Source organism: Rhinoderma darwinii, chromosome 2, assembly GCF_050947455.1.
Source record: "Rhinoderma darwinii isolate aRhiDar2 chromosome 2, aRhiDar2.hap1, whole genome shotgun sequence".
Lineage (NCBI taxonomy): Eukaryota > Metazoa > Chordata > Amphibia > Anura > Rhinodermatidae > Rhinoderma > Rhinoderma darwinii.
This window is the reverse complement of record NC_134688.1, coordinates 177084030-177111018: the sequence shown is the minus strand read 5'-3', so window position 1 is coordinate 177111018 and position 26989 is coordinate 177084030. Positions and strand designations below refer to the sequence as shown.

Here is a 26989-nt window from a genome sequence, read left to right as displayed (position 1 = left end):
TGCATGTGCATGGATTTCTGAATGCCCCATTTTGAAGAATTGGACAGTCGCAGAATTTATTGCAACATATCTATCGTCTGCAATCAAATTATGATATGAATATCTGTACGTACAATGTAACCTTTATAGTTACATAACAGCGATTTTGTGTTTATCCTTCCCCAATGTTATTTCCCATATTTTATTTTAAAATTCTCACTTTCCGCCAATGCAGTTGTATGAAGGCTTTTTTTTTTTGTGGGAAGACTTGTAGTTTTTATTGGTACCATTTTGGAGTAGATGCGACTTTTTGATCACTTTTTATCACATTTTTTTAAAGTCAGGATTCACAGAAAACAGCAATTTTTCCATAGTTTTTTACGGCGTTCACCGTGCTTTATGTCTCCACTTCTGGCTTCCTGCTTCAGAATGGAGTGGGTGGCAGGCAGTGGTGAGTGATGTCACCAGCTGTAACAGATGTCAACATAGTGTAAAACTGGTGGTATCTGAACCATTCACTTGCTACCACTTCCCATAATAATTCAGACACTGCGATACATTTTATTTCAAGGAGAGAATATTAAACTTTAAAATGGGGACTTGCATCCTTGGAATAATCAGGAAATTTCTCATCTAATGTGCTGAATTAAAAAAACAAAAACCTTTTTAAGATGGAACGTGGGAAAAATCCGCTTGGTATGAAATAATATTAGACATAAAAATAATTCTCCATTGCTAATTGTTGTAGAAAACAAGCATACACTCGCTTTTGAGCATTGTATTTCTTAAAGGTCCACCTTTTTTATAGTAGAAATTGTATAATCTCTCTTTTTTTTTTTTTTTTCTTTTTCATTTATTTACTACTTAGGTTGCGTTGTCTAAATCCTTAAAAGATACTACTGGCAGACTTGCAGAGTTAGGATGGCTTCATAATAAAGTAAGAAAATATACGGATCAAAGGAGCTTAGATCGAGCGTTTGGACTTGTTGGACAGGTATGAAGCTTTCGTACTATTTAAAGAGCATCTGTTACCAGTTTATCAATTCTCTATCTCCTAACTAATCTAATAGGCGCTTTGCTGCTGATAACTTCAGTGTCATTTGTTTTAAAAAAAAACATTTATTTGCAAAGTTATGAGAATTTTTGAAAACATGTGAATAAGCCTTTATTAGAAAAGTGGGAGGTAACCGCAGCGATTCTCTTGAGGTGGAGCTACGTCACAGCCTCTGGCGCTGTCCTATCAGCATGAAGCTGCTTCACACACAGTATGACAGATATTCTAGAGGGAAGCGGGATCACTTCAAACAGCCATATCTCGGGCTGTGGACCACCTAGACCAGCGGTTCTAGGTGGCATATGTAAGAGGAGATTCTAATCTTTCATATGACACCAGGATCGCAGTTGTAACACAACCGGTGATAGCGCCGGCTGAACACCGTCGGGAATGGAAGATGTGTACCATATGATCACGCTGTGTTGCTGGGCAGGGAAGGAGGAGAAGCTGTATGCTGATAGGACAGTGTCATACAGAAAACATTACACCGCCCAGAGTGAAAAGAAAGAGTCTCTTTAACATTAACTGTCTATGCTTGTGCACAGTTCACATTAGCGCCATGACAGCTAATATAACGATATATAAAAATATGTGGTTAAAAATATGCAGAGCGCTTCATCTTATATTTTCAGCCTCCGTAGTCCTTCCATTTGGATCACGAGACCTCCGCTGTGACTAACCGAATACTACAGTGTCTCTTGTGGGGGAAGTCAATCTCTATTCATTCCTATAGGAGCCTCGATGTAAGTCTCATAGGAATGAATGAGAAGACGGGCCACACATCAACAGACGCTGTAAGTTTCAGCTAGTCCGAGCGTTGGTCTTGTGAACGGAAGGACTGAACGGAGGCGGAAAATAGAAGATGAAGCATTCTAAATATTTTTAACCGCAGTATCGGGAAAGCAATTTCATTTACTAAAGGTGAGGGGGGGTATGTGCAAAAAAACAATTTGCTGGACTGCTTTTTATTTATTTTTATTTTTTTTAAGTACTACTGTATGCACTTCTTTGGAAATTGATGCTTTTTCAAATACAACGTATGCCTGTAAAAACATAATGTATGTATTTTATGTCACGTCTGTTTTTAACGTACATGTTGGTCATTACACATACGCGTGTATATGATTTTCTATTATGTTAGCAGGGACCTGTGTTAAAACAATAAAGCTTGTTGAAGGAAGCAGTAGAGTGTGCTATGGATGGCGCTGTTTTGCAAGGAGGGTTGTGTTTACTGTGAACTATTGTTTTTTTGTTTTTTTAAGGGAGTGTCGCTAGAATTTTTTTTTTTTTTTTTAGTTAAGCAATTATTATTTAAGTGATTACACATGGTTTTAATTTTTAACATTTTTTCACAAGTCAGGAAATATTATAAATTAGATTCTAATTTATAACATTTCCATGTGCTGGTCACTAGAGGGAGTTGTTCCGAAAATTGCAGCATGGTCAATGTGGTAAAGCAACCTCATTGCTTTATGCTGCAAATTTGGGGTAGACACACGCTCTAGTTTCCTCACACAATCCCCCCACCCTTATTCTGGCTAGTGCCAGGAGAAAGGAGGGGGTTGAATCTTTAAACCTCCTACACTGTGTGCCGCCATTTTCTGAGCGACTACAGTGTAGGAGGATTAGATACAGAGCTAATCAGACAGTAATACACGAACATAATTCACACATCACATACACAAACATAATACACACATCACATATACAAACATAAATGACCTGCTCCTGCCGCCTCCGCTCCTATTCCTTGCGTCTTCGCTTCCTTGAACATATTACCGGATGCGGTCATCTTACTGTCCGGTAGCGGCTTCCGGTCCACATGAAAATGGCACCGGATTTCGCTTTGCGAACGAGCTTCGTTTTGGTCTGTGTGGGATCGGCGCATGCGCCGTTCCCACACAGACGGCGTTATATTCACAGAATGGAACGGCTCCCGTTCGCATTCTCTATGGGGTGGTAGCTGCCGTATTCCATCTCTGTATGTGTCGTTAATCGACACATACAGAGATGAAAAAAAAAATATGGCAGCCCCCATAGGGAAGAAAAAGTAAGAAAGTTTTAACCTTTGAGGCGTTTCACAGGAATTAAAGCAGAGGGGAAATTTACAAATATTTATTTTATTTTTTTTGCCGAAATTCATTTGTAATAAATTTTTTTTTTGTAACACAGAAGGTTTTACCAGAGAAACGCAACTCAATATTTATTGTCCAGATTCTGTAGTTTTTAGAAATATCCCACATGTGGCCCTAGAGTGGTAATGGACTGAAGCACCGGCCTCAGAAGCAAAGGAGCAACTAGTGGATTTTGGGGCCTGCTTATTTTTCGGAATATATTTTAGGCACCATGTCAGGTTTGAAGAGCTCTTGTGGTGCCAAAACAGTCAAAACCCCCCAAAAGTGACTCCATTTTGGAAACTACTCCCCTCAAGGCGTTTTTCTAGGGGCATAGTTAGCATTTTGACCCCACAGTTTCTTTTTTTTTTTGCAGAATTTAGTGGAATTATTCTGTGATGATGAAAATCTACATTTTTTCTGCTAAAACATAGAATTTTTACAAGGAATAAAGGAGAAAAAGCACCCAAACATTTGTAAAGCAATTTTTCCCGATTAGGGCAATATCCCATATGTGGTCATAAACTGATGTTTGGACTCACAGCAGGGCTCAGAAGGGAAGGAGCGCCTTTTGGATTTTGGAGCGCAGATCTTGCTGGAATGGTTTTCAGGAGCTATGACCAAAACAGTGGAACCCCCCCCCCCCCCCAAAAGTGACCCTATTTTGGAAACTACACCCCTCAAGGAATTTTTCTAGTGGTATAGTTAGCATTTTGACCTCACATGTTTTTTGTAGAGTTTAGTGGAATTAGGCCGTAAAAATGAATATCAACATTTTTGTCCACTAAAATGTTTAATTTTAATAAGGGATAAAAGAGAAAAAGCCGTCCAACATTTGTAAAGCAACTTATCCCGAGTACGGCAATACCCCATATGTGCTCATAAATGTTTTTTTTTTTATTAGAAATTAATTAACCCTCTCAGAACTGATCCTATTTTGCTTTTTTATTTTTGTTTTTCACTTCCTGCCTCCCAAGTGCCATAACATTTTTATTTTTTATTGTCAGTAGAGCGGTGTGAGGGCCTATTTTTTGCGGGAGGAGTTATAGTTTCTATTGACAACATTTAAAATACCATCTAATGTACTGGGAAACTGAAGAAAATTCTTTGCGGGCTGAAATTGGAAAAAACTTCAATTCCTCCATTGTTTTTTGGGTTTTGTTTTATACGTCTTTAACCGTGCGGTTAAATTAACAACTTTATTCTGCGTCTCAATAAAATTATTGTGACACCAAATTTATATAGGTTTTTTAATATTTTACTACTTTTACAAAGAAAAGACTATTTGATAAAAAAAAAAATATTGTTTTGTATCAACACATTCTGAGAGCCAGAACTTTTATTTTTTTATTTTTTGGTCGATTGAGCGGTGTGAGGGCTTATTGTTGGCGGAACGAGCTGTAGCTTTTATTGGTAACATTCTACTTGATCACTTTTCCTAACTTTTTTTTTTTTTATTTATTTTATTTTTTTATAGCGAAGGTGAGCAAAAAACAGCGGTTTTAGCGGTTTAAATTCTTTTTCTTATGGTGTTGACCATGCGCAGAAAATTACGTTTTACTTCTGCAAGTCGGTACGATTACGCCAATACCATATGTATATAGTTTTTTGTATGTTTTGCAGAGTTTGCACAATAAAACCATATTTTTATCAAATAATTTAGTTTCTGTGTCACCATATTCTGAGAGGCTTAACTTTTTTTTTATTTTTCAGTCAAGAAAGCTGTGTAAGGGCTTGTTTTTTGCAAGACGGGTGTTTAGTTTTATTGGTTCGATGGGATACATGCGACTTTCTGATGACTTTTTATTCTATATCTTGGGAGGGGTGGTGACCAAAAAATAGCGATGCTGGCATAGTTTTTAGTTTATATTTTTTGCTGTGTTCACCGTGCGGGAAAAACAACAGTATAGTTTTATAGTTTGGGTCGTTACGAACGCGGCGATACCAAATATGTGTACTGTTTGACAGAAAGTGAAAACCACAAATGTGAATCGTCTTAGAAACAACTTTATTTGCTTTAGGAACTATTTTTGAGTTTTTCAATTTTGTATCTGACTCTTTCAACATCTGTTTGGTTGGCCAGTCAACACTAATATAATGCTTTTCATCTCTCAACAGAGTTTTTGTGCTGCTTTGCATCAGGAGCTAAAGGAATATTACCGACTACTCTCTGTTCTACATTCTCAGGTAATATATGTGTGTGTTATATAGATAGATAGCTTGAGAAAGGCCCAATAGAGTTGGGCCGAAACATCGCATGTGGTGAATAAACCCACTTTTTTCACTAATTAAAGAGTGCTGTCTTGCCATTTGTGGTGAGAGTTGGGACTTTTGCGCATTTTACAGCTCTACAGTTTAAGGGTATGTGCACACGGTAGCAGGCTTTTACGTCTGAAATGACATACTGTTTTCAGGAGAAAACAGCTGCCTCGTTTCAGCCGTAATTCCTCCTCCTCGCATTTTGCGAGGCTTCTCTGACAGCCGTAAATTTTGAGCTGTGCTTCATTGAGTTCAATGAAGAACGGCTCAAATTACGTCTGAAAGAAGTGTCCTGCACTTCTTTTGACGAGGCTGTATTTTTACGCGTCGTCGTTTGACAGCTGTCAAACGACGACGCGTAAATGACAGGTCGTGAGATTTTCGTTTGACTAACAGCTGATGCTGCTAGTTAGTGATGGTGTAAAGGAGTAGGAACATATCAGTGTTGAAGATCTTGGGGCTTGCATTGGTAAAAAAACTTTTTTTGTTTGTTTTCCCTCCGTATGCAAATTAGTATTTTTTGTGTCCGACATCTAGAGCTCCAATCACTCCCCTCTGCATGTGATTGACGGCTCTGCTTGTCTTACCCTGGAGGCCAGTAGAGCAGTCAATCAACTGCTAAGATGGAGGGGAATCATTTGGGCTCAGCATAACTAATATGGTGCGGCAGAATTTTTTTATTTATTTTTTTAACCTGATGCAAGCTCTAAATCTTAAAGGGAATGTGTCGCTAGAAAAAAAAAAAAAAAATATATATATATATTTTTTTTTTTTTTTTTTAGTTAAACTGTTAGTATATAAATGATTACACATTGTTCTAATTTTTTTTAATTTTTTCCACAAGTCAGGTAATATTATAAATTAGATTCTAATTTATAATATTTCCCAGCACTGGTCACTAGAGGGAACAATTCCCAAAATTGCAGCATTGGCATGTGGTAAAGCAACCTCATTGCTTTATGCTGCAAAATTGGAGATGACACACTCGCTCTAGTGTGCTCAAACAATCCCTCCCTCCTTTATCCTGGCTAATGCCAGGAGAAAGGAGGGGGTTGAATGTTCAAACCTCCTACACTGTGTGCCGCCATTTTTTGAGCGAATGTACAGTGTAGGGGGATTAGATACAATGGTAATCACACGGTATAACACGAACATACACAAACATAACTTACCTGCTCCTGCCGCCGCCGCTGTCGCTTCCGCTCCCTCTGCTCCTAGTCCTTGCTTCTGAACATATGGACGGAAGGCGCGACCGGAAGTAGTCATCTTACTGTCCGGCCGCGGCAGACGGCGTACGCTATAGTGAATGGAACGGCTCCCGTTCGCATTCACTATGGGGATGTATGTGCCGTATTCCATCTCTGTATGGGCAGCCCCCATAGAGAGGTAAAAGAAAGAAAAAAGTACAACACAAATAAATAAAATGTATTTTAATAACATACTAAAAGCAATAACATATAATTTTTTATTTTTTTCGTGACACCTTCCCTTTAAACACTGGTATTTTTCTACTTCTTTACCCCATAATTAACTAGTGGTGTCAGCTGTTTGTAAGCCTAAAAATCTCATGACAGACTTCCTATAAAGCATGAAATATTTATTTGTTCCATTGGCTAACTGCTTGATCTCTATTGATTGACTGTAATTGTTTGCGCATGTATCCTTTTAAATCAAGTTGCAGGTTGAAGATGACCAGGGTGTAAATTTAGGGCTTGAGACTAGCCTGACCCTTAGACGTCTGCTGGTGTGGACCTATGATCCCAAGATTAGATTGAAGACTCTTGCAGCACTTGTTGATCATTGTCAAGGTAAGGTACTGATCCTGACGCTACTTTTTTTTTTTTAGTGCAAGGATTTGTATTAACTGAATAATTATTTATTTTAGACAAATTGTGTTATTGTTTTAGGAAGAAAAGGAGGGGAGCTGGCATCGGCAGTCCATGCATACACTAAAACTGGCGATCCATACATGCGGTCTTTGGTGCAACACATTCTTGGCTTAGTTTCTCACCCTATTTTGAATTTCCTTTACCGTTGGATATATGATGGCGAGTTGGAGGATACTTACCATGAGGTAAAGTGTGTGTGTGTATCAGGGTTCCACGCTAAAAAAACACACTTGGGTGCCTTTGGCCGCAAAGTACAAAAATGTAGCAGCCAAATTAATTTATATATATATATATATATATATACTACCGTTCAAAAGTTTAGGGTCACTTAGAAATTTCCTTATTTTTTAAAGAAAAGCACAGTTTTTTTCAATGAAGATAACATTAAATTAATCAGAAATACACTCTATACATTGTTAATGTGCTAAATGACTATTCTAGCTGCAAACGTCTGGTTTTTAATGCAATATCTACATAGGTGTATAGAGGCCCATTTCCAGCAACCATCACTCCAGTGTTCTAATGGTACATTGTGTTTGCTAACTGTGTTAGAAGGCTAATGGATGATTAGAAAACACTTGAAAACCCTTGTGCAATTATGTTAGCACCGCTGTAAACAGTTTTGCTTTTTAGAGGAGCTATAAAACTGACCTTCCTTTGAGCTAGTTGAGAATCTGGAGCATTACATTTGTGGGTTCGATTAAACTCTCAAAATGGCTAGAAAAAGAGAGCTGTCATGTGAAACTCGACAGTCTATTCTTGTTCTTAGAAATGAAGGCTATTCCATGCGAGAAATTGCCAAGAAACTGAAGATTTCCTACAACGGTGTGTACTACTCCCTTCAGAGGACAGCACAAACAGGCTCTAACCAGAGTAGAAAGAGAAGTGGGAGGCCCCGCTGCACAACTGAGCAACAAGACAAGTACATTAGAGTCTCTAGTTTGAGAAATAGACGCCTCACAGGTCCTCAACTGGCAGCTTCATTAAATAGTACCTGCAAAACGCCAGTGTCAACGTCTACAGCGAAGAAGCGACTCCGGGATGCTGGCCTTCAGGGCAGAGTGGCAAAGAAAAAGCCATATCTGAGACTGGCTAATAAAAGGAAAAGATTAATATGGGCAAAAGCACACAGACATTGGACAGGGAAGATTGGAAAAAAGTGTTATGGACAGACGACTCGAAGTTTGAGGTGTTTGGATCACACAGAAGAACATTTGTGAGACGCAGAACAACTGAAAAGATGCTGGAAGAGTGCCTGACGCCATCTGTCAAGCATGGTGGAGGTAATGTGATGGTCTGGGGTTGCTTTGGTGCTGGTAAAGTGGGAGATTTGTACAAGGTAAAAGGGATTTTGAATAAGGAAGGCTATCACTCCATTTTGCAACGCCATGCCATACCCTGTGGACAGCGCTTGATTGGAGCCAATTTCATCCTACAACAGGACAATGACCCAAAGCACACCTCCAAATTATGCAAGAACTATTTAGGGAAGAAGCAGGCAGTATTCTATCTGTAATGGAGTGGCCAGCGCAGTCACCAGATCTCAACCCCATAGAGCTGTTGTGGGAGCAGCTTGACCGTATGGTACGCAAGAAGTGCCCATCAAGCCAATCCAACTTGTGGGAGGGGCTTCTGGAAGCATGGGGTGAAATTTCTCCCGATTACCTCAGCAAATTAACAGCTAGAATGCCAAAGGTCTGCAATGCTGTAATTGCTGCAAATGGAGCATTCTTTGACGAAAGCAAAGTTTGGAGGAGAAAATTATTATTTCAAATAAAAGTCATTATTTCTAACCTTGTCAATGTCTTGACTAGAGATGAGCGAACTTATGAAAAGTTCGGTTCGGCTGGTTCGCCGAATTTCACGAAAAAGTTCGATTCGGACCGAACTAGTTCTGACCGAACCTGTAATTTCCGTGCGCCGAGCATGCTACTGTCCAGGGTGCTGATAGATTTAATGGGCTGCACTAACTCTTTCAGCAACCTTGACAGTACATGCTCGGCGCGCGGAAAATACAATTTTAATGTAATAAAAAAAAAAAATACGTTCATACTTACATTCCTCCTGTCCGGCCTCCAGCGATGACGTTTCATCCATGTCGCCGCTGCAGCCAATCACAGGCTGTAGTGGCGGTCACGCACGTCAGGATGACGTCAGAAGGCCGGCCTCCAGGGATGACGCTTCATCCCACGTGACCGCCTCTGCAGCCAATCACAGGCTGCAGCGGCCTCTGCAGCCAATCACAGGCTGCCGCGTCAGGAGAGAAGGTCGGACTGGAGGAAGAAGAGGGACTCGTCACCAAGACAACGACCGGGTACGTATGAAATGCTTTTTATTTGATTTATTTGATTTTTAATCAGCAGCCTCTTTTCTCTATCAGTGATTGATAGAGACAAGTGGCTGCCGATTGGTATAATATTTTTGTAATGTTTTTTCTACCCGCCCGGGTTCGGTCAAAACGTGTTCGGCCGAACCCGGTGAAGTTCGGATTCGCTGCGAACCGAACTTTTCGCGATGTTCGGACCGAAACCGGGTTCGGTTGTCCCGGTTCGCTCATCTCTAGTCTTGACTATATTTTCTAGTCATTTTGCAACTCATTTGATAGATATAAGTGTGAGTTTTCATGGAAAACACAAAATTGTCTGGGTGACCCCAAACTTTTGAACGGTAGTGTGTGTGTGTGTATATATATATATTATAATATAATTTATTTTTCTCCAAAGTACTACGGAGCATGGATACTACATTGTAGCCCCTGCATGGAAAGGGGACACATTATTGGGGAGACTAATCAAAACTAGTGTACAGTATTGGAAAAGAGGAAGAGTTACTCTTAGCCACCAATTAGGTTTCGGTTTTCATTTTCCAAAGGGTCCACGGGAAAAGGTTTTTACAAGCAACTCTTTCAGAATGGGAATTGGGGAGGGGTAGTTGATTAAACATTTTGGATGAGGCATTTACTAGAAAGTATACTGAATAATTTGTAGTGCAGCAATGGTTGTTTTGTTTTCTGCTTTAGCATAGGGGCCAGTTTCGCTTGCAATCCTGTAGGTGTATAACAGGCAGATCTCAATTCTTATGTGTTTTGGCTGTAAGTACGTGGTCATAACATAAGCAGAAAACACAGATTCCATGTGTTGGACATCAGAACAGAATAGCAGGTTTCCAATACATGCTGTGGATAAATATCTTCTCAGACGTAATTGATTTCCCAAAAGCATGTCCGACAGTAAGGCCAGTTTTGGTATTTAATAGCTGACATCAGCACGTGAAAATGACTGACTGCTATTTGCATTTTACTTGCTTGTCCTTGGCATATACCCAATAATTAATGAGAAATCCTAGTACAATTATCTTTTTTGCGCTTGAATTTTTCAGCATGTCATGATAAAAATCATGCAGCCTTGAACATGAATTGCATCAGTACATCAGCGTATAATAACCTTGATTGCTATTGTTTGTTTTTTATTTTATTTTAAATAATATAAATTCACTTAGGACCATGTTTTTTTTCCAGTGGTTTTCTTTGTGATTTCTAGGTGCAGATACTTTGTACACAAAGTGTAATTCTATATTTTTTGTTTTCGGAAAGCAGTTTTTAGCAGTAACATATTCCTTTTGTAGTAGCTTTATGATATGACACACATAAGTTGAAGGTGTATATCTAATGAAATGTTCTTTTATTTCCAGTAGGACCTCAAGCTAAATTCCCCTTTTTCATTAAAAAAATATAACTCTTTATTTTATATCAGAGATGAAAACATTATCAAACTGGTCACTATAGCCGACTGCTCCAACTTGTGCCTGCACTTTTAAGCATATAAATGATGAAACGCCAAATGTTTTGCCATATGAGCCACCTCGACAGATCCCTAATACTCACGTGAAATGAAGGGGAGCTTTTATGTAGGAAGCATGTCACCTTACCCAAAGAGCAACAGATCTAGTAAATTACATTGTAATGCTTGTGTCAAAAAGGCGCCGACAGTAGGCAGAAAAGGTTGGAAATCTATAGTGTAAGCGAGCTCAAACAAGCCTACCTCTCTATTTGGCGCAGGGCTTCTTTGTGAGGCTTTTTGCCCCTGCATTTGCAGTGCACTCACAATATGGTAGAGACAGGTTCTGTAAAAAGCCCGTTTTGCCAGTCAAAAATGCAATACAATTTTTAAGCTTTAATTTATTTTTATTCTTAGAATTTAATTTACCAGCACTATATAAAAAATCCTAAGTGACTGATTTCTACCTGTTGTACATACATGTATAGAAGTAATGGAAATGATAATGTATTCTCTTTCTAAGTTTTTTGTAGCTTCAGACCCTACAGTGAAAACAGACAGACTTTGGCATGACAAATATACCCTAAGGAAATCTATGATTCCGTCTTTCATCACCATGGACCAGTCTAGAAAGGTGACATTTATTTATTTTTGATACGTTGCACTGCAAAAAGTATTTATTTAGATTAATGCAAAATATAACCCCCTCAGGACTACAAATCTTTTTTTATTTTGTAACAATTCATTTTTTCTTTTCAAAAAAATAAATAAATAAAAATAAATAAATAAATATATATATATATTATACATACATACATACATACTCACATAGCACCCTTCACAGTATGGTGTTTAATACCGTTCAATTTGATTCCATATGTAGCATCGTGACGCCCCCTCCCATACCCCCAAACAATATCTGATGCAGCCAATGCACGACTGGTGCTGTTTCTGCACGAGTTGTTATGGTGCTTTGTCCCCCAGGGTTTTTTTTCCCCCTCATATAACTTTTTGAGGCAAAGCAAACAATGATGTGCACCAGGAGGACAAACCTATATGGCATGATATGCCAAAATTGCTGAGTGCTTCCGGAGGCATGCACAAGAAGGTGATCCAATTTCTTATGTGAATTTAAATAAGATTTTTGTTTGTTTTTAGATTATTGGTATTATACGGTATGTTGGCATTTCTTATTTGTAACTTGTTTTCAGGTTCTTTTGATTGGGAAATCCATTAACTTTCTACATCAGGTGTGCCATGATCAAACGCCGACTGCTAAGATGATGGTAGTAACTAAAACAGCTGAGTCCCCGAAAGATGGTATGTCAAAAATAGAACTGCAGGTCGGCATCTCAGAAATGAAAGAGTAATCCCAATATCATAAAGTGAAGGCATATCGCTAGGATATGCCATCACTTTACCATGTTACACTGCGTCCCCTTCTAAGTCTTCCCTGCACAGTGGCGCCCGGTTTCCCAGCTGTGCAGAGAACTCCATTCACTTGATACTGCAGTTCACTGAACAGCAACGGGCTGGGGTGCAGCTGCTCAGGGAAAAAAATATGAAATGAACGCAGTGCTAAATCATTGCTGCGGCCCCTTCATTCTCAGTATCTGGGAATTCCAGGTGTTGGACCCCTGCTGATCATAAAGGGATGGCATATGCTAACGATATTCCATCACTTTTATTAAATAGGAACCCCACTTTAAGTATTGTATATTTGTTTAATGTGATAGTTTTGACATTTTTAGTATCTAGGGACTGTGAGGAGTGATGGGATTATAGAACTAAAGGCAGAGTTATGATATGTCTACACATCTTCTAAAACAAATACAACACACGTTGAATTGCTAGTTGTGGTAGGGGAAATATTGAAAGTAAGGGTCAGTTCACACAGAGTTTTTTGACGCGGAAACCACGTCGGAAAGTGCGTAAAAAAACTTCCAAAAATGCCTCCCATTGAGTTCATTGGAAGACGGAGGCGTTTTTTTCCCGCAAGCGGAAAAACCGTCTTGCGGGAAAAAGAAGCGACATGCCCTATCTTCGAGCGTTTTACGTCTCTGACCTCCCATTGACATCAATGGGAGGCAAAGAAAGTGTATTTCACTGCGTTTTTGCCAGTGGCGCTCAATTGGCGCGAGTGGAAAAACGCTGCGGCAAACGGCATGCATGCAGATCAAAATCTGCCTCAAAATTCCAAAAGGAATTTTGAGGCAGAATTTTCTGCCTGCAAAAACCTGTGTGAACATACCCTTAAGCTCCACCCTTGATAAACATTGCCTTAATAATCTGCAAATGTAAAATCTGGCGTCTGATGTGATGTATCCTTATTTTTTTTCTCTGGGTCTTGGTCAATGAATACATAAGGAACATATTATATATTTATGTGTTACTCAGACTATTTAAATATTGTGTGCAAATGAGCATCCAGTAACCATGTGTTTAAAGAGGCTCTATCACCACATTATAAGTGGCCTGTCTCCTATATAAGGAGATGGGCGCTGTAATGTAGGTGACAGCAGTGTTTTTTATTTAAAAAAACGATCTATTTTCACAACGTTAGGAGCGATTTTAGCTTTATGCTAATTACTTTCTTAATGCCCAAGTGGGCGTTGTAAAGAGGAGTGTATGACACTGACCAATCAGTGACCAGTCAGCGTCATGCACTTCTCTCCATTCATTTAGACCGAGCATAGTGACACTGCGTTAGTCACTATGTGCTGTCTTATACTGAAACATTAACGTTACTGAAGTGTTTAGACCGTGACTAGACATTCCTTCCAGCCAGGACGCGACAATCCCGGCACTTCGGTTACGTTTGTTTGGTGCTTACAGCAGAGCAAAGCGTAATCTCGCTGTAACCTGTCATTTACAGCGGAATCTCGCGAGATTACGCTTGCTCTGCGGTAAATACCAGACAAACGTTAACGAAGTGCAGGGATTGTTAACAGACATCCCGTCCTGGCTGGAAGGAATGTCCATTCACTGTCTAAACACTTCAGTAACGTTAATATGTCAGTATAAGACAGCACATAGTGAACAACGCAGTGTCACTGTGTGCTGACTAAATGAATGGAGAGAAGTGCATGATGCTGATTGGTCAGCGTTATACACTCCTCTGTACAACGCCCACTTGGACTAAAGTAAAAACACGCCCACTTGGGCATTAAGAAACTAATTAGCATAAAGCTAAAATTGCTCCTAATGTGGTGAAAATAGATCATTTTTCTAAATAAAAAGCACTGCTGTCACCTACAATACAGCGCCGATCTCATTATATAGGAGACAGGGCACTTATAATGTGGTGACAGAGCCTCTTTAATGAGCCGACGTTCTCATTATTCAAACAAGACAGAACTAGAATAAAAGTAAACCCATAATAAGATCTACCAGCAGCTGCTTGTTGACAATTTCCAGGGATCAACAGATTCTCTTAGAATAATAAAAAAAGAAAATGCTCTCATTCACGTGCAGTCTGCACAGTCCATTCATTTCAATATGTAGTACATCGAAGGAAACTTGAGTTACTGCAGCGTTTTACTTCCTCCTGCTGACAGAACGATAGATCAAATAACTAGAACACTTCACCCAAACAGCGTTTTACAAGCTGTTGGCTAACAAGTTCCCTCCCTCAGTCCTTGGGAGTCTGCCTCTCTCTTTCTATTGCTCTTTCTTTCTTTCTTTCTCTTTCTCTTTCTTTCTCTCGCTCTTTCTTGCTCGTTTGCTCTCTCGTGTTTTCCCTGTTACCCCACTACTGAATGATCAGGCCTGCATTGTCCACTCTCTAAGATGCAGTCTCAAACATCGCTATGCAGAACCTCTTTGAAGGTCTGAGACCTGCCCCCCACCCCCTCCACTGCCCTCCGGTGGATGAGCGCTGATGAAGTTGGCCCTTGTGTTGGTGCTAGTCCATCTAGGGGAAGAGGAAGGAGTGGGGGCATGTCTCAGACGTCTAAAGAAGCTCTCCATAGTGAAGTTTGAGACTGCGGCGGTTGTCATGGACAGGACTGGAACGGAGCGCCACTCATTCAGGAGCATGGCAGCAGGTAAGTTGACTATACATTTCAAACTTTATTTTTTTTGGGGGGACGACGACTGAGGTGGTTGCTTTAAACAGAGCAGCATATTATGGTATCACATCCACCACCATTTTAGTGATTCAAATGATCAGTCTATCTGTAACACCTGGAATTTGGCAAATGTTTTCCATTTGTAAGTATTGTGTTTACAGGCCGCCTTATATTAATCCCTGTTACTGTATTTTGCTTTAGCTGCAGACTTATTCACAGATTTGGAAAATGCTTTCCAGACTAAAATTGATTCTGCATATTTTGAAACCAGCAAATACCTGCTGGATGTCCTTAACAAGAACTACAATCTGCTCGAGCACTTACAGGCAATGAGACGCTATCTCCTCCTGGGACAGGGAGATTTTATTCGTCATCTCATGGATTTGCTTAAGTAAGTTGTATGTATGTATGTATGTATGTAAAGATCTGTATTAAATGTATTTGTATAAAATTCCACTTTAGATTAAAGGGATTTTTCGAGCAGTAAAGAATCCTCTCCAAATGAATTAAAACTAGAAAATGTGCCCACTTATGGATATACTTGTATAGTCAGTCTTGCGCCATTTCCCTTTTTTTTTTTCAAACCCTCCAGGGACGCCGGAAGTTCTGTAGTTCGTGTCACATTGATGTTGCGCCGACGCGTGCCCTCATGATAGAGAGCGAGTACCCCTTTTCAGTGGTGTCGGCATGTCTTCTTTTGATGTGACCACTGGGGGCTGGTGCTGTGATATCCTGGCAGAAGTAAGCCAGTTCAGCTGAAGGGGAAAGGGGTAGGGAGACACGGCAGGAAGAGAAAAGCAGGTCACAGCGAGACTTGTCGTTTGGGTGTGCTCAGTATACTACAAGTCCCGCCTATTAACAAGACGTCTGCCCGCAGCTGCAGCATTACATTGGGGATTGGGAAGTAATACTGAAATGCGATTCTCTCCAGGGAGTATTCTTGGAATCCTTAACCCCTTCCCCCTTTAGCCACTTTTGACCTTCCTGACAGCGCCTCATTTTTCAAATCTGACATGTGTCACTTTATGTGGTAATAACTCTGGAATGCTTTTACCTATCCAAGCGATTCTGAGATTGTTTTCTCGTGACACATTGGACTTTATGATACTGGCAAAATTTGCCCGATATGTTTAGTATTTAATTGTGAAAAACACCAAAATTTTGCGAATTATTAGCATTTTTCTCAACTTAAATGTATCTGCTTGTAAGACAGGCAGTTCTAACACACAAAATTGTTGCTAATTAACATCCCCCATATGTCTACATTAGATTGGCATCGTTTTTTGAACATCCTTTTATTTTTCTAGGACGTTACAAGGCTTTGAACTTTAGCAGCAATTTCTGACATTTTCAAGAAAATTTCAAAAGGCTATTTTTACAGGGGCCAGTTCAGTTGTGAAGTGGCTTTGAGGTCCTTATATATTAGAAACCGCCAAAAAGTCACCCCATTTTAAAAACTTCACCCCTCAAAGTATTCAAAACCGCATTTAGAAAATGTCTTAACCCTTTAGACTTTTCACAGGAATTAAAGTAGAGGTGACATTTACAAATTTCATATTTTTTTGCAGAAATAAATTTTTAATCCAATTTTCTTTATAACACAAAGTTTTACCAGAGAAATGCAACTCAATATTTATTGCCCAGGTTCTGCAGTTTTAGGAAATATCCCACATGTGGCCGTAGCGTGCTACTGGACTGAAGATCTGGCCTCAGAAGCAAAGGAGCACCTAGTGGATTTTGGGGCCTTATTTTTATTACAATATATTTTAGGCACCATGTCGGGTTTGAAGGGCTCTTGCGGTGCCAAACCAGTGGAAATCCCCCAAAAGTGACCCTTTTTGGGAAACGACACACCTCAAGGAAATTATTTAGAGGTGTAGTGAGCATTTTGACCGCACAGGTTTTTTACAGAAATTATTGGAATTAGGCCGTGAAAATTAATATCTACATTTTTTTCAAAGAAAATGTAGGTTTAACATTTTTTTTTCTCATTTCCACAAGGACTAAAGGAGAAAAAGCACCACCAAATTTGTAAAGCAATTTCTCCCGAGTAAAACAATACCCCACATGTGGTAATAAACGGCTGTTTGGACACACGGCAGGGCTTAGAAGTGAAAGAGCGCTATTTAGCTTTTGGAGATCACATTTAGCAGGATTGGTTTGCAGAGGCCATGTCACATTTGCAAATCCCATAAGGAAAAAAACAATGAAAATTCCCAAAAAGTGATTCCATTTAGGAAACTACAACCCTTGAGGAATTCATCTAGGGGTGTAGTAAGCATTTAGACCCCATAGATGTTTCATAGAATTTATTAGCATTGGGCAGTGAAAATAAAAACAAAATCCTTTTTCTTCAATAAAACGTAGCTTTAGCGCAAAATTTGTAATTTTTCTCAACTAATAAAGGAAAAAAAAGAACCCAACATTTGTAAAGCAATTTCTCCCGAGTACGGCAATACCCCATATGTGGTCAGAAACTGCTATTTGGGCACACGGCAGGGCTCAGAAGGGAAGGAGCGCCATATGGAGTACAGATTTTGCTGGATTGATTTCTGGGCGCTTGTGGGACCAAAACAGTGGAAACCCCCAATAAGTGACCCCATTTTGGAAACTACACCCCTCAATGCATTTACCTAGGGGTGTAGTAAGCATGTTAACCCCGCAGGTGTTTTATAGAAATTAGTGTGCACTCCATGTTGCAGAGTGAAAATGGGATATTTTCCATAGATATGCCAATATGTGATGCCCGGCTTGTGCCACCATAACAAGACAGCCCTCTAATTATTATGCAGTGTTTTACCGGTTTTAGAAACACCCTACATGTGGCCCTAATCTTTTGCCTGGACATACGACAGGGCTCAGGAGTGAGAGAGTACCATGCGAAATTGAGGCCTAATTTGGCGATTTACAAAGTATTGGTTCACAATTGCAGAGGCTCTGATGTGAAATAATAAAAAGAAACCCCTGAGAAGTGACCCCATTTGGAAACTGCACCCCTCAAGGCATTTATTAAGGGGTGTAGTGAGCATTTCACTCCACAAGTCTTTTCCATAAATGAATGCGCTGCTAATGGTGCAAATTAAAAATTTATATTTTTCCCTAGATATACCATTTCAGTGGCAAATATGTCATGCCCAGCTAATGACACTGGAGACACACACCCCAAAAATTGTTAAAAGGGTTCTCCCGAGTATGGCGATGCCATATATGTGGAAGGAAACTGCTGTTTGGGCACGCTGTAGGGTTCAGAGCGGAGTGAGCACCATTTGCCTTTTGGAGAGCGGATTTTGCTTGGTAGTAGATTTATTTGAGTATTGCTGGTGTTTCCATTTATAATGTGGGGGTACATGTAAGCCGGGCGGAGTATATAAGGGGCATAGTCAGGTGGTATAATAATGGGGTAAAAAAAACAATAAAACGATCCATAGATGTGTGTTACGCTGTGAAGCAATCTTTTCTGCACAGGCCGGTGTCGCACTGATATATGGCGTCCTTTATTATCCCCCTTTTGGTCCACACTCCGCACCTTTGCAGTTTGGGGAATTTTGCTGGGAAAGTGTTGTCCTGGTATAATACTGGCACCGTCGCTTCCAGCGGATATGTTTGGGCCCTCCCCTTCCTGGTTCCCTAATTTTAGGTCCTTGATAAATCGCCTCTTCAAGCAGCTGCATATTTTTTATTTCCTGACTTATTGGAGCCATAACTAATTTTATTTTTTCATAGACGTAGTTGTATGAGGGCTTTTTTTTTTTCGGGACGAGCTGTAGTTATTATTGGTACCATTTTGGGGTACATGCGACTTTTTGATCACCTTTTACCTTATATTTTGGGAGGCCAGGTAAACAAAAATGCGCAATTCTGGCATAGTTTTATTTAGTTTTTTTTATACAGCGTTCACCAAGCGTTATAAATTACATGTTAACTTTATTCTGCGGGTCAGTACGATTCCGACGATATCTATTTTATAGGACTTTTTTATGTTTTGCAACTTTTTGCACAATAAATTTACTTTTGTAAAAATAATGTATTTTTTCTGTCGCCAAGTTGTGAGAACCATAACGTTTTAATTTTTTGTCGACGGAGCTGTATGAGGGCTTGTTTTTTTCGAGACGAGCTATAGTTTTTATAGGTACCATTTTTGGAATACGTACGACTTTTTGATCATTTTTTATTCCAATATTTATAGGTCAAAGTGACCAAATAACAAACTCTGGTATAGTTTTTTACGTTTTTCTTTTATGCCGTTAAATAATATAATATTTTGATACCTCAGGTCGTTACGGTCGTGGCGATACCAAATACGTATGGTTTATTATTTTTTTTCAATAATAAAAGGACTTGATAAAATGCAATCCCCCTTTTACTCTTATTTTATTACTTGCAACTTTTATTGTTTTCAAACTTTTATTTTTGTAACTTTTTTTTTTACACTTCTTTTTTTTATACTTTTTTTTTACACTTTTTCTCAAGTCCCAATAGGGGACTTGAAGGTCCAGCTGTCAGATTTATTTTTTTCTAATACATTGCACTACCTACGTAGTGCAATGTATTAGATCTGTCAGTTATTCACTGACAGCAAGCCGATTAGGCTTCGCCTCCCAGCGGGGCCTAATCGGCTTCCGTAATGGCAGAGCAGGAGACCGGCGATCTGCTAGTAACCGCTACGATGGCAGCAATCGCTTTCGAAGGGGTTAATGGCAGCGATCGGAGCTAGCTCCGGTTCCTGCCGTTACAGGTGGACGCCGGATCAGCTCTTGACCCGGCGCCATCTTGCCGGCGGCTACGGAAGCTGATCAGGCTCTGCCGCCGGGCGGATCTTGACCGGTTTCCGTGCTAGGCAGACCGGGAGGCCAGTATTAGGCCTCCGGTTGCCATTGCAGCCACCGGAACCCCGGCAATTTCATTGCTGGGGCTCCGATGAGCTGCAAACACCTTAAGTGCAGCGATCGCGTTTGAGCACTGCACTTAAGGGGTTAATGGCGGGGATCGAAGCTAATTTCGGTCCCCGCCGTTCGTCAGATGTCAGCTGTAAGATACAGCTGATGGCACCGGCTCCGCTTCTGAGCCGGTGCCAAATATTTGGCGTATGGGTACGGCAAAATGCGGGAAGTCAATACTTTCCATGGCGTACCCATACGGCAAATGTCGGGAAGGGGTTAAATACCGTTTTGTTTTTTTATTTTTTATTTTTTTTTTATTTCGTTTGTGGGTTTTGGTTTTGTTTTCCCCGGATAACCCCTTTTAACTTTTCAAAAGTACTTAAAAGCTGTGTCCGCAATTGGGCAACAATAAAATCTAAGTACTGGATAAAAATGTTCCAGTCACTGGTGCTGCAGAGGATTAGAAGGTGAGTATTAGCTTTTTTTTTTTTTTTTGTTCAGATAACATACACGGGGGCTGAACATCTAAGCTGACCATTTCACAACTTCTTTAACCCCTTCTCTCCTCAGCCTTTTTTCGGATTTTCACCTTTGTTTTTTCCTCCCCACCTTCCAAAAGCTATAATATTTTTTTATTTTTCCGTCTATATAGCCATATGAGGGCTTGTTTTTTGCGGGACAAGTTGTAGTTTTTCATGGCACCATTTATTGTACCGTATAATATACTGGGAGGCTGGAAAAAAATTATTTGTGGGGTGAAATGGGCAAAAAACAGCGATTACGCCATTTTTTGGGTGGTTTTGTCTTTACGGCATCCATCAGATGGTAATAACTACATATTCCCCTTATTCTACAGGTTGATGAGATTATGGCGATACCAAATTTGTTTTGTTTTATGGTTTACGACTTTAAAAAAAATAAAACTATTTGCTAAATAACTTTTTTTTTTCATTTTTACATCAATTTAGCGACGTGAGGGCTTAAATTTTGCGGGGCGAGCTGTAGTTTTCACTGATACCATTTTGTGGTATATTTGACTTTTTGATCCCTTTTTTTTTCATTTTTTTGTAGAGCTAAAGGGACTAAAAACCAGCAATTTGCGTGTTTTATATATATATATATATTTTTATGGCATTCACTGAGCGGGTTAAATAACGCTATATTGTGATAGTTCTGACTTTTAGGGACGCGGCGATACCTGTTATGTTAACTTTTTTATTTTTTTTTAACATTGCTTTAGGGAAAAAATTGGAAAAGGTTTTTTTTTTTAACTTTTAATATTTTATCTTTTTTGGAATATTTATAAAAATCTTTTTTTAACTGCTCTTTACTTTTTTTTTTTATTAGACCCACTAGGGGACTTGAAGCAGCAATCGTTGGATCGCTTGCATGATATACTGCAATACTAATGTATTGCAGTATATGTTGATTCTAACTGTCCCCTTTGAAGCCCTGTCGTCGGCAGAGCTTCAAACGGGGAACTAAGATGGCAGACCTGGGGGCCTTCGTTAGGCCCCCAGGCTGCCATAACAATCGTTGTTAACGGCCGGTCTTGCCTCTGAGGGGTCGCGATGGCTGGTTTCAGGGGGCGCACCCCTGATTCTAACACTTTAAATGCCGCGGTCGCTTTTGACCGCGGCATTTAAGGGGTTATACGGGCGGAATCAAGGTGATCTTTTATTCCGCCCGTTGCAGTGAGGTGTCTGCTGCGTATCACGGCCGTCACCCGCTGTGTATGGAGCCAGCTCAGCCCGTGAGCCCGCTCCATACTTCCCCTTAACCCTTATCACGTAGTTAGGTGATATTGCGTTAAGGGGTTAAACTACAATGGAGAGAAATGCACACGTGCCCGGCCACCTCTCCAGCTCATCTTCTCCTCTCTAGAGTGCCGAACCTATCAGACTTTTGTAGTATCTTGTGGATATGCCATAAATGTTTTAGATGGTAAATCCGTTTTTAAGGGAGCACGCAGGGTAAAACGGGTTGTCGTGGTCTGCACAAGGCATAACGCAATAATAGTTTTGCTATTGCTCCTTTAAGTTTCTTAAAATAGAACTCCAGCAGCCCTAATGCCCCCTCCTGATAACCGTGCCAGACACACAGTACCCTCAAACAGTGTCCCCATAACGATGCCAGCCATAGTGCACCCTTAGTACCTGCTCTTGTCCCCTGTGTCGCTCCTTTTCTCTTTGACAAAAAAGATACATGTAAGCAGACACTAGTGGCTGCACACGGTTCTCCCTATCAATAAACATCCATGTCTTGCTGAACTATTGGGACAAAGACAACCATGTCTGTGCCCTGATGGCAAAAGGGCGCACAGGTTGTTCACTCCTGTCATAGAAGAATAACGTTTTTCAACGGTGCATCTGTAAAAAACAGTAATTTAATAATTAAGTCCTTTTGGGTCTTTTTCCATCCCTCTACCTACCTTTTGAAAATGCATATTTTGCAGCTGAGTGTGCATGCACTTTCAAATGTGATACTATTGCTGTGGTCCGCACTCTGAGACACTGCGCTGCCCTCACAGCATGCAGTCTCTTTCTCTTTTTAGTGTATTACTCCTATTTAAAGGGGCTAGTATTACAGCTCCGCTTCATTCAATTAAATGGGGCTGAGCTACAATACCACACGCTAAGCATAGACAGGTGTGATGCACTTTTTGGAATAAACGAGACATGTTTTTATAATCTTGGACAAAGTTGAAACTGTTATCTTAGGCCCCATGCACACGACCGTGCCCGCAATCACGGCCCGCGATTGCGGGCACGGCCGGCCGCCGACTGACAGCCGCATTTTCGGGCCGTGCTCCCATACAAAGTATGGGAGCACGGCTCGCAAAATGCAAAAGAACGGACATGTTCCATAATTCCCGGAACGTTTCCACGGCAAAGGTGTCAGTGTTCAATGAAAGTGAATGGCTCCGTTTTTGCGGTCCGCAAAAACGGAGGTTTTTTACGGTCGGGTGCATGGGGCCTTATAGTACAATAAAGGATGGTTTACACAGCAGGATTCTGCCCGTAACGATCGCCGATATAGCAAGACGATCGACTGGTTTAAAGAATAGCTGTACATAAAAAAAGAACTTTTGACGTGTCGTAGTGACATATCAGAAGTTATGATCAATATGTCCGAGTGCTGAGATCCCCGCTGTCGCTGAAACGAAGGTGCAGAAGTGATCAGCTGAGTGCTCTGCATCCTTTGCGGTCATTGGCTCTAGTTAGGCTGTGGACTGGCTTACAGGCGTTCTATGTGAGCCGTCTTCAGCCTAACGAGAAGCGTCAATCACAAAGCGACATATTCGTTTTTTTAAAGTACAGTTACTCTTTAAAGGGCCTTTTTAAATGGGCCGATGCAAACTGTATGAGGAGGAACGACTGTTCGTGTGATAGTCCGGTTTCCATACAGTTTTCATGTTGTCGGTAGCACATCACTTGTTCACACAGGGGCTTGCGCTACCCACAACAATGATTTTATTGGCTACATAAAAGATGAGATCAGCCGACAAATGAACGTTTACTCGGTTGTTGGCTGATTACATGTTTACAAGGGCAATGATCGGGAACGAACATTTGTTTGAATACTCGTCTGCCTGTAATTGGGCTTTAACCCCTTCCCGACATTTGACGTATCCATACGCCAAAGTCGGGTAGGGGGAAGTATGGAGTTGGCTCACGGAGTGAACCCGCTCCATACGATGCGGGTGTCGGCTGTTTGTTACAGCCGACACTTCAGAGTAACGAGCAACATCGCGCTCGAACGCGATCCCGCTCATTTAACTCGTTAAATGCCACGGTCAATAGCGACCGCAGCATTTAAATCGTTAGAAAGAGTGGGGCGACCCCCTCTAACAACTCATCGCGCCCCCCGCAACGCAATCGCGGGGGGGCGATGGTTGCTATGGCTGCCTGGGGGGCCTAATGAAGGCCGCCAGGTCCGCCATCTTTGTACAGCTTTGTACTCCAACAGGGCTTAAAGGGAATGTGTTGCCAGAAAAACATGTTTTTTTTTTTTAATTAAACATTTAGTGTGTAGGTGATTAAACATTGTTCACATTTTTTTTATTTTTTTCACGAGTCAGGAAATATTATAAATTAGATTCTAATTTATAATATTTCCCATTGCTGGTCACTAGATGGAGCTATTCCCAAAATTGCAGCATTGCAAAATTGGGTAAAAAGCCCTCGCTCTAGTGAGCTCTCAGCATCCCCCCCTCCTTTATCCTGGCTAGTGCCGGGATAAACGAGGGGTTTGAACGGTCTATCCTCCTACACTGTGTGTCGCCATTTTTTGAGCTAACACACAGTGTAGTAGGTTTACATACAGTAGTAAACGTACACAAACACGAACATACATTGAAATCTCTTACCTGCTCCTGCCGCCGCGGCTCCCTCCGGCCCGTCCGCTCCGTCTGCTGCCGCTGGTCCAAGTGCACAAGTCCGGAAGCCGCGACCGGAAGTAGTAATCTTACTGTCCGGCCGCGACTTCCGGTCCACAGGAAAATGGCGCCGGACAGCGCCAATTTCAAATTGGACTGTGTGGGAGCGGCGCATGCGCAGTTCCCACACAGACGGCGTACACAGAAGTGGATGGGACGGGAGCCGTTCGCAGTCCCTATGGGACTGTGGCTGCCGTATTCCATGTCTGTATGTGTCGTTAATCGACACATACAGAAATGGAACAAAAAATGGCAGCCCCCATAGGGAAGAAAAAGTGTAAAAATAAGAAAAAGTAAAACACAAACACACAAATAAATATAAACGTTTTTAATAAAGCACTAACATCTTTAACATATGAAAAAAATTTTTGTGATGACACTGTTCCTTTAATAGAAGCCTGTCAGAATCGCGATATACTGCAATATGGCTGGTTGAAGTCTCCTAAGGGGACTAATAAAAAAAAGTAAAAATGAGTTAAAGTTGTTTTTTTTTTTTTTTTTGTGCAAAAAAAAAATAAAAAATATTTAAAGTTAAAAAAAACAACCTTTTCCCATTTTCCCCCTAGAGAATAGTAAAAAAATAAATAAGTAAACATAATTGGTATAGCTGCGTCCGTAAAAGTCTGAACTATTACATTATACCATTATTTAACCTGCACGGTGAACGCCGTAAAAAAAATAAAATTGTAAACGCCAGAATCTCTATTTTTTGGTCAGCTCATCTCCCACAAAAAATGAAATAAAATGTGATTAAACCGTCGCATGTACACCAAAATGGTATTATTAAAAACGACAGCTTATCCCGCAAAAAATAAGCCCACATACCACTTAATCGACGGAAAAATAAAAAAAAGTTGTGGCTCTCGGAATTTGGCGACACAAAATAAATTTTCTTATTTACACTTAGGTTTTTACTTGTAAAAGTTGTAAAATATAGAAAAAACGATATATATTTGGTGTCGCCGTAATCGTATTGACCCGCAGAATAAAGTTAACATGTTGTTTTGAATGCACAGTGAATGCCGTAAAATCGGCGCGCAAAAAACAGTTGTAGGAATTGTTGTTTTTTCATTTTCTACCCTTCAATTAATTTTTTTCCCGTTTCCCAGTACATTATATGCCAAAATAAATGCTGCTACGAAAAACTACAACTCGTCCCGCAAAAATCAAACCCTCATAGGACTATATCGACGGAAAAATAAAGACGTTATGGCTTTTGGAAGGTGGGGAGGAAAAAATGAAAATCTGAAAAATGGCTGCGGCGGGAAGGGGTTAAATCCACAGGATAGGTCATCGGTATATTATCGATGGGGCTCATTAGTATTAAAAACAGCCACAGCCTGGAGAACCCCTTTTAACTGTGTGCTTGTGGCTTTCATAGCTGCCAGGCACAGCATTTTGTCCGTATTTTTTATCCCACTGTACTAAGATGTATTTAGACTGTGTACATGTGGTCAATTTGCGTGTTTTTTATTCCCAGCTTTTTGCGAATGTTTGATAACGTTTTGTGAATCGGCTGGAATGTGTGAACAACAGCCTAAGGCCTTATTCACACGAGCGTATTTCACGTGTATTACGTGCGTTAAAACAACGGACTTCACATGGACCTATACAATTCAATGGGGCCATTCAGACATTGTGTTTCTCACTACATGTCCTATACTTGTGCGTTTTTTGTGCATCACTCACGCAACCGTTGCTAAAGAAATGATGAGAAAAAGAAAAACGCCTTCAGTTTTTTTGCTGACGTAAAAAACGCAGACGCGCGCCATACACGGATGTCACACGGAACTGCAACACAGGAAAAACGCTTCGTATTTTACAAATTCAAAACGGACACGTTCGTGTGAATAAGGCCTTAGGCTTACTATTGGAGTGAAAAAAACCGATACATTGGTCTTCAAAATCTGATTGTCTCTTCTGTACAGGCCAACTGCCTTTCTACCAGTTTTCATAAATGCCGCCTTTGTATAGAGCCCTCTTGACATGGAACAGAACAATTTTTATTCACTTCCAGCCTCATAAAATACTAGAGACTCGCAATTGAGGGAAACTAGAGATTCTATTTCTTGTTCAAGTATTCACTGGGGGACACCGTACCATTGGTATAGGCTGCTGACACAAGGTTAACATAAAAAAAATAAAGTGTGGCTCTGCCCACTGGGCTATACCCTCTGCCAAGCACTCAGCTTTAGCCTAGTATCTGTAGAAGGCAAACGAGCCCTGCACTGCAGGCAGTTCTGCTAGATTAAAAAAAAAAAAAGTAAAATGTATTTTTCAGGTGCAGGGTGCGAGTCCCTCATGTGTTCCACTTGTTGAATCTCTTGCAGCTCCTGAGCGGAATGTACTCCCACTCTTTCAGTGGATGCCCGCCATTTTGTTGGATATTTCTTGCCTTGGTCACCCAGTCCCCTATTATTACCACACCGGTTGAGGATGCCGGTCAGCCACCCCACATGTGTGCCATTTCCGAGAGAGTGACAGGCTGCACCTGAAGACGACTGACTGCAAGGTCCCCCCCCTCTCAACC

General features: G+C 40.6%; 1 protein-coding gene across 2 annotated transcripts in view; it reads left to right on the top strand.

The window, feature by feature from the left end:
• The window catches only part of TUBGCP3 (tubulin gamma complex component 3), a 124962-nt gene that overhangs the window by 25467 nt on the left and 72506 nt on the right, over positions 1-26989 (top strand). Inside the window, exons 8-14 of one of the 2 annotated variants that reach the window (XM_075852520.1) lie at positions 848-973; positions 5266-5334; positions 7088-7214; positions 7314-7480; positions 11595-11705; positions 12283-12391; positions 15343-15532. In XM_075852520.1, coding sequence (XP_075708635.1) covers positions 848-973; positions 5266-5334; positions 7088-7214; positions 7314-7480; positions 11595-11705; positions 12283-12391; positions 15343-15532 — 899 coding nt within the window. Of the gene's footprint in view, positions 1-847; positions 974-5265; positions 5335-7081; positions 7215-7313; positions 7481-11594; positions 11706-12282; positions 12392-15342; positions 15533-26989 lie in introns of both variants that reach the window. The other variant, XM_075852519.1, reaches the window with a different exon arrangement.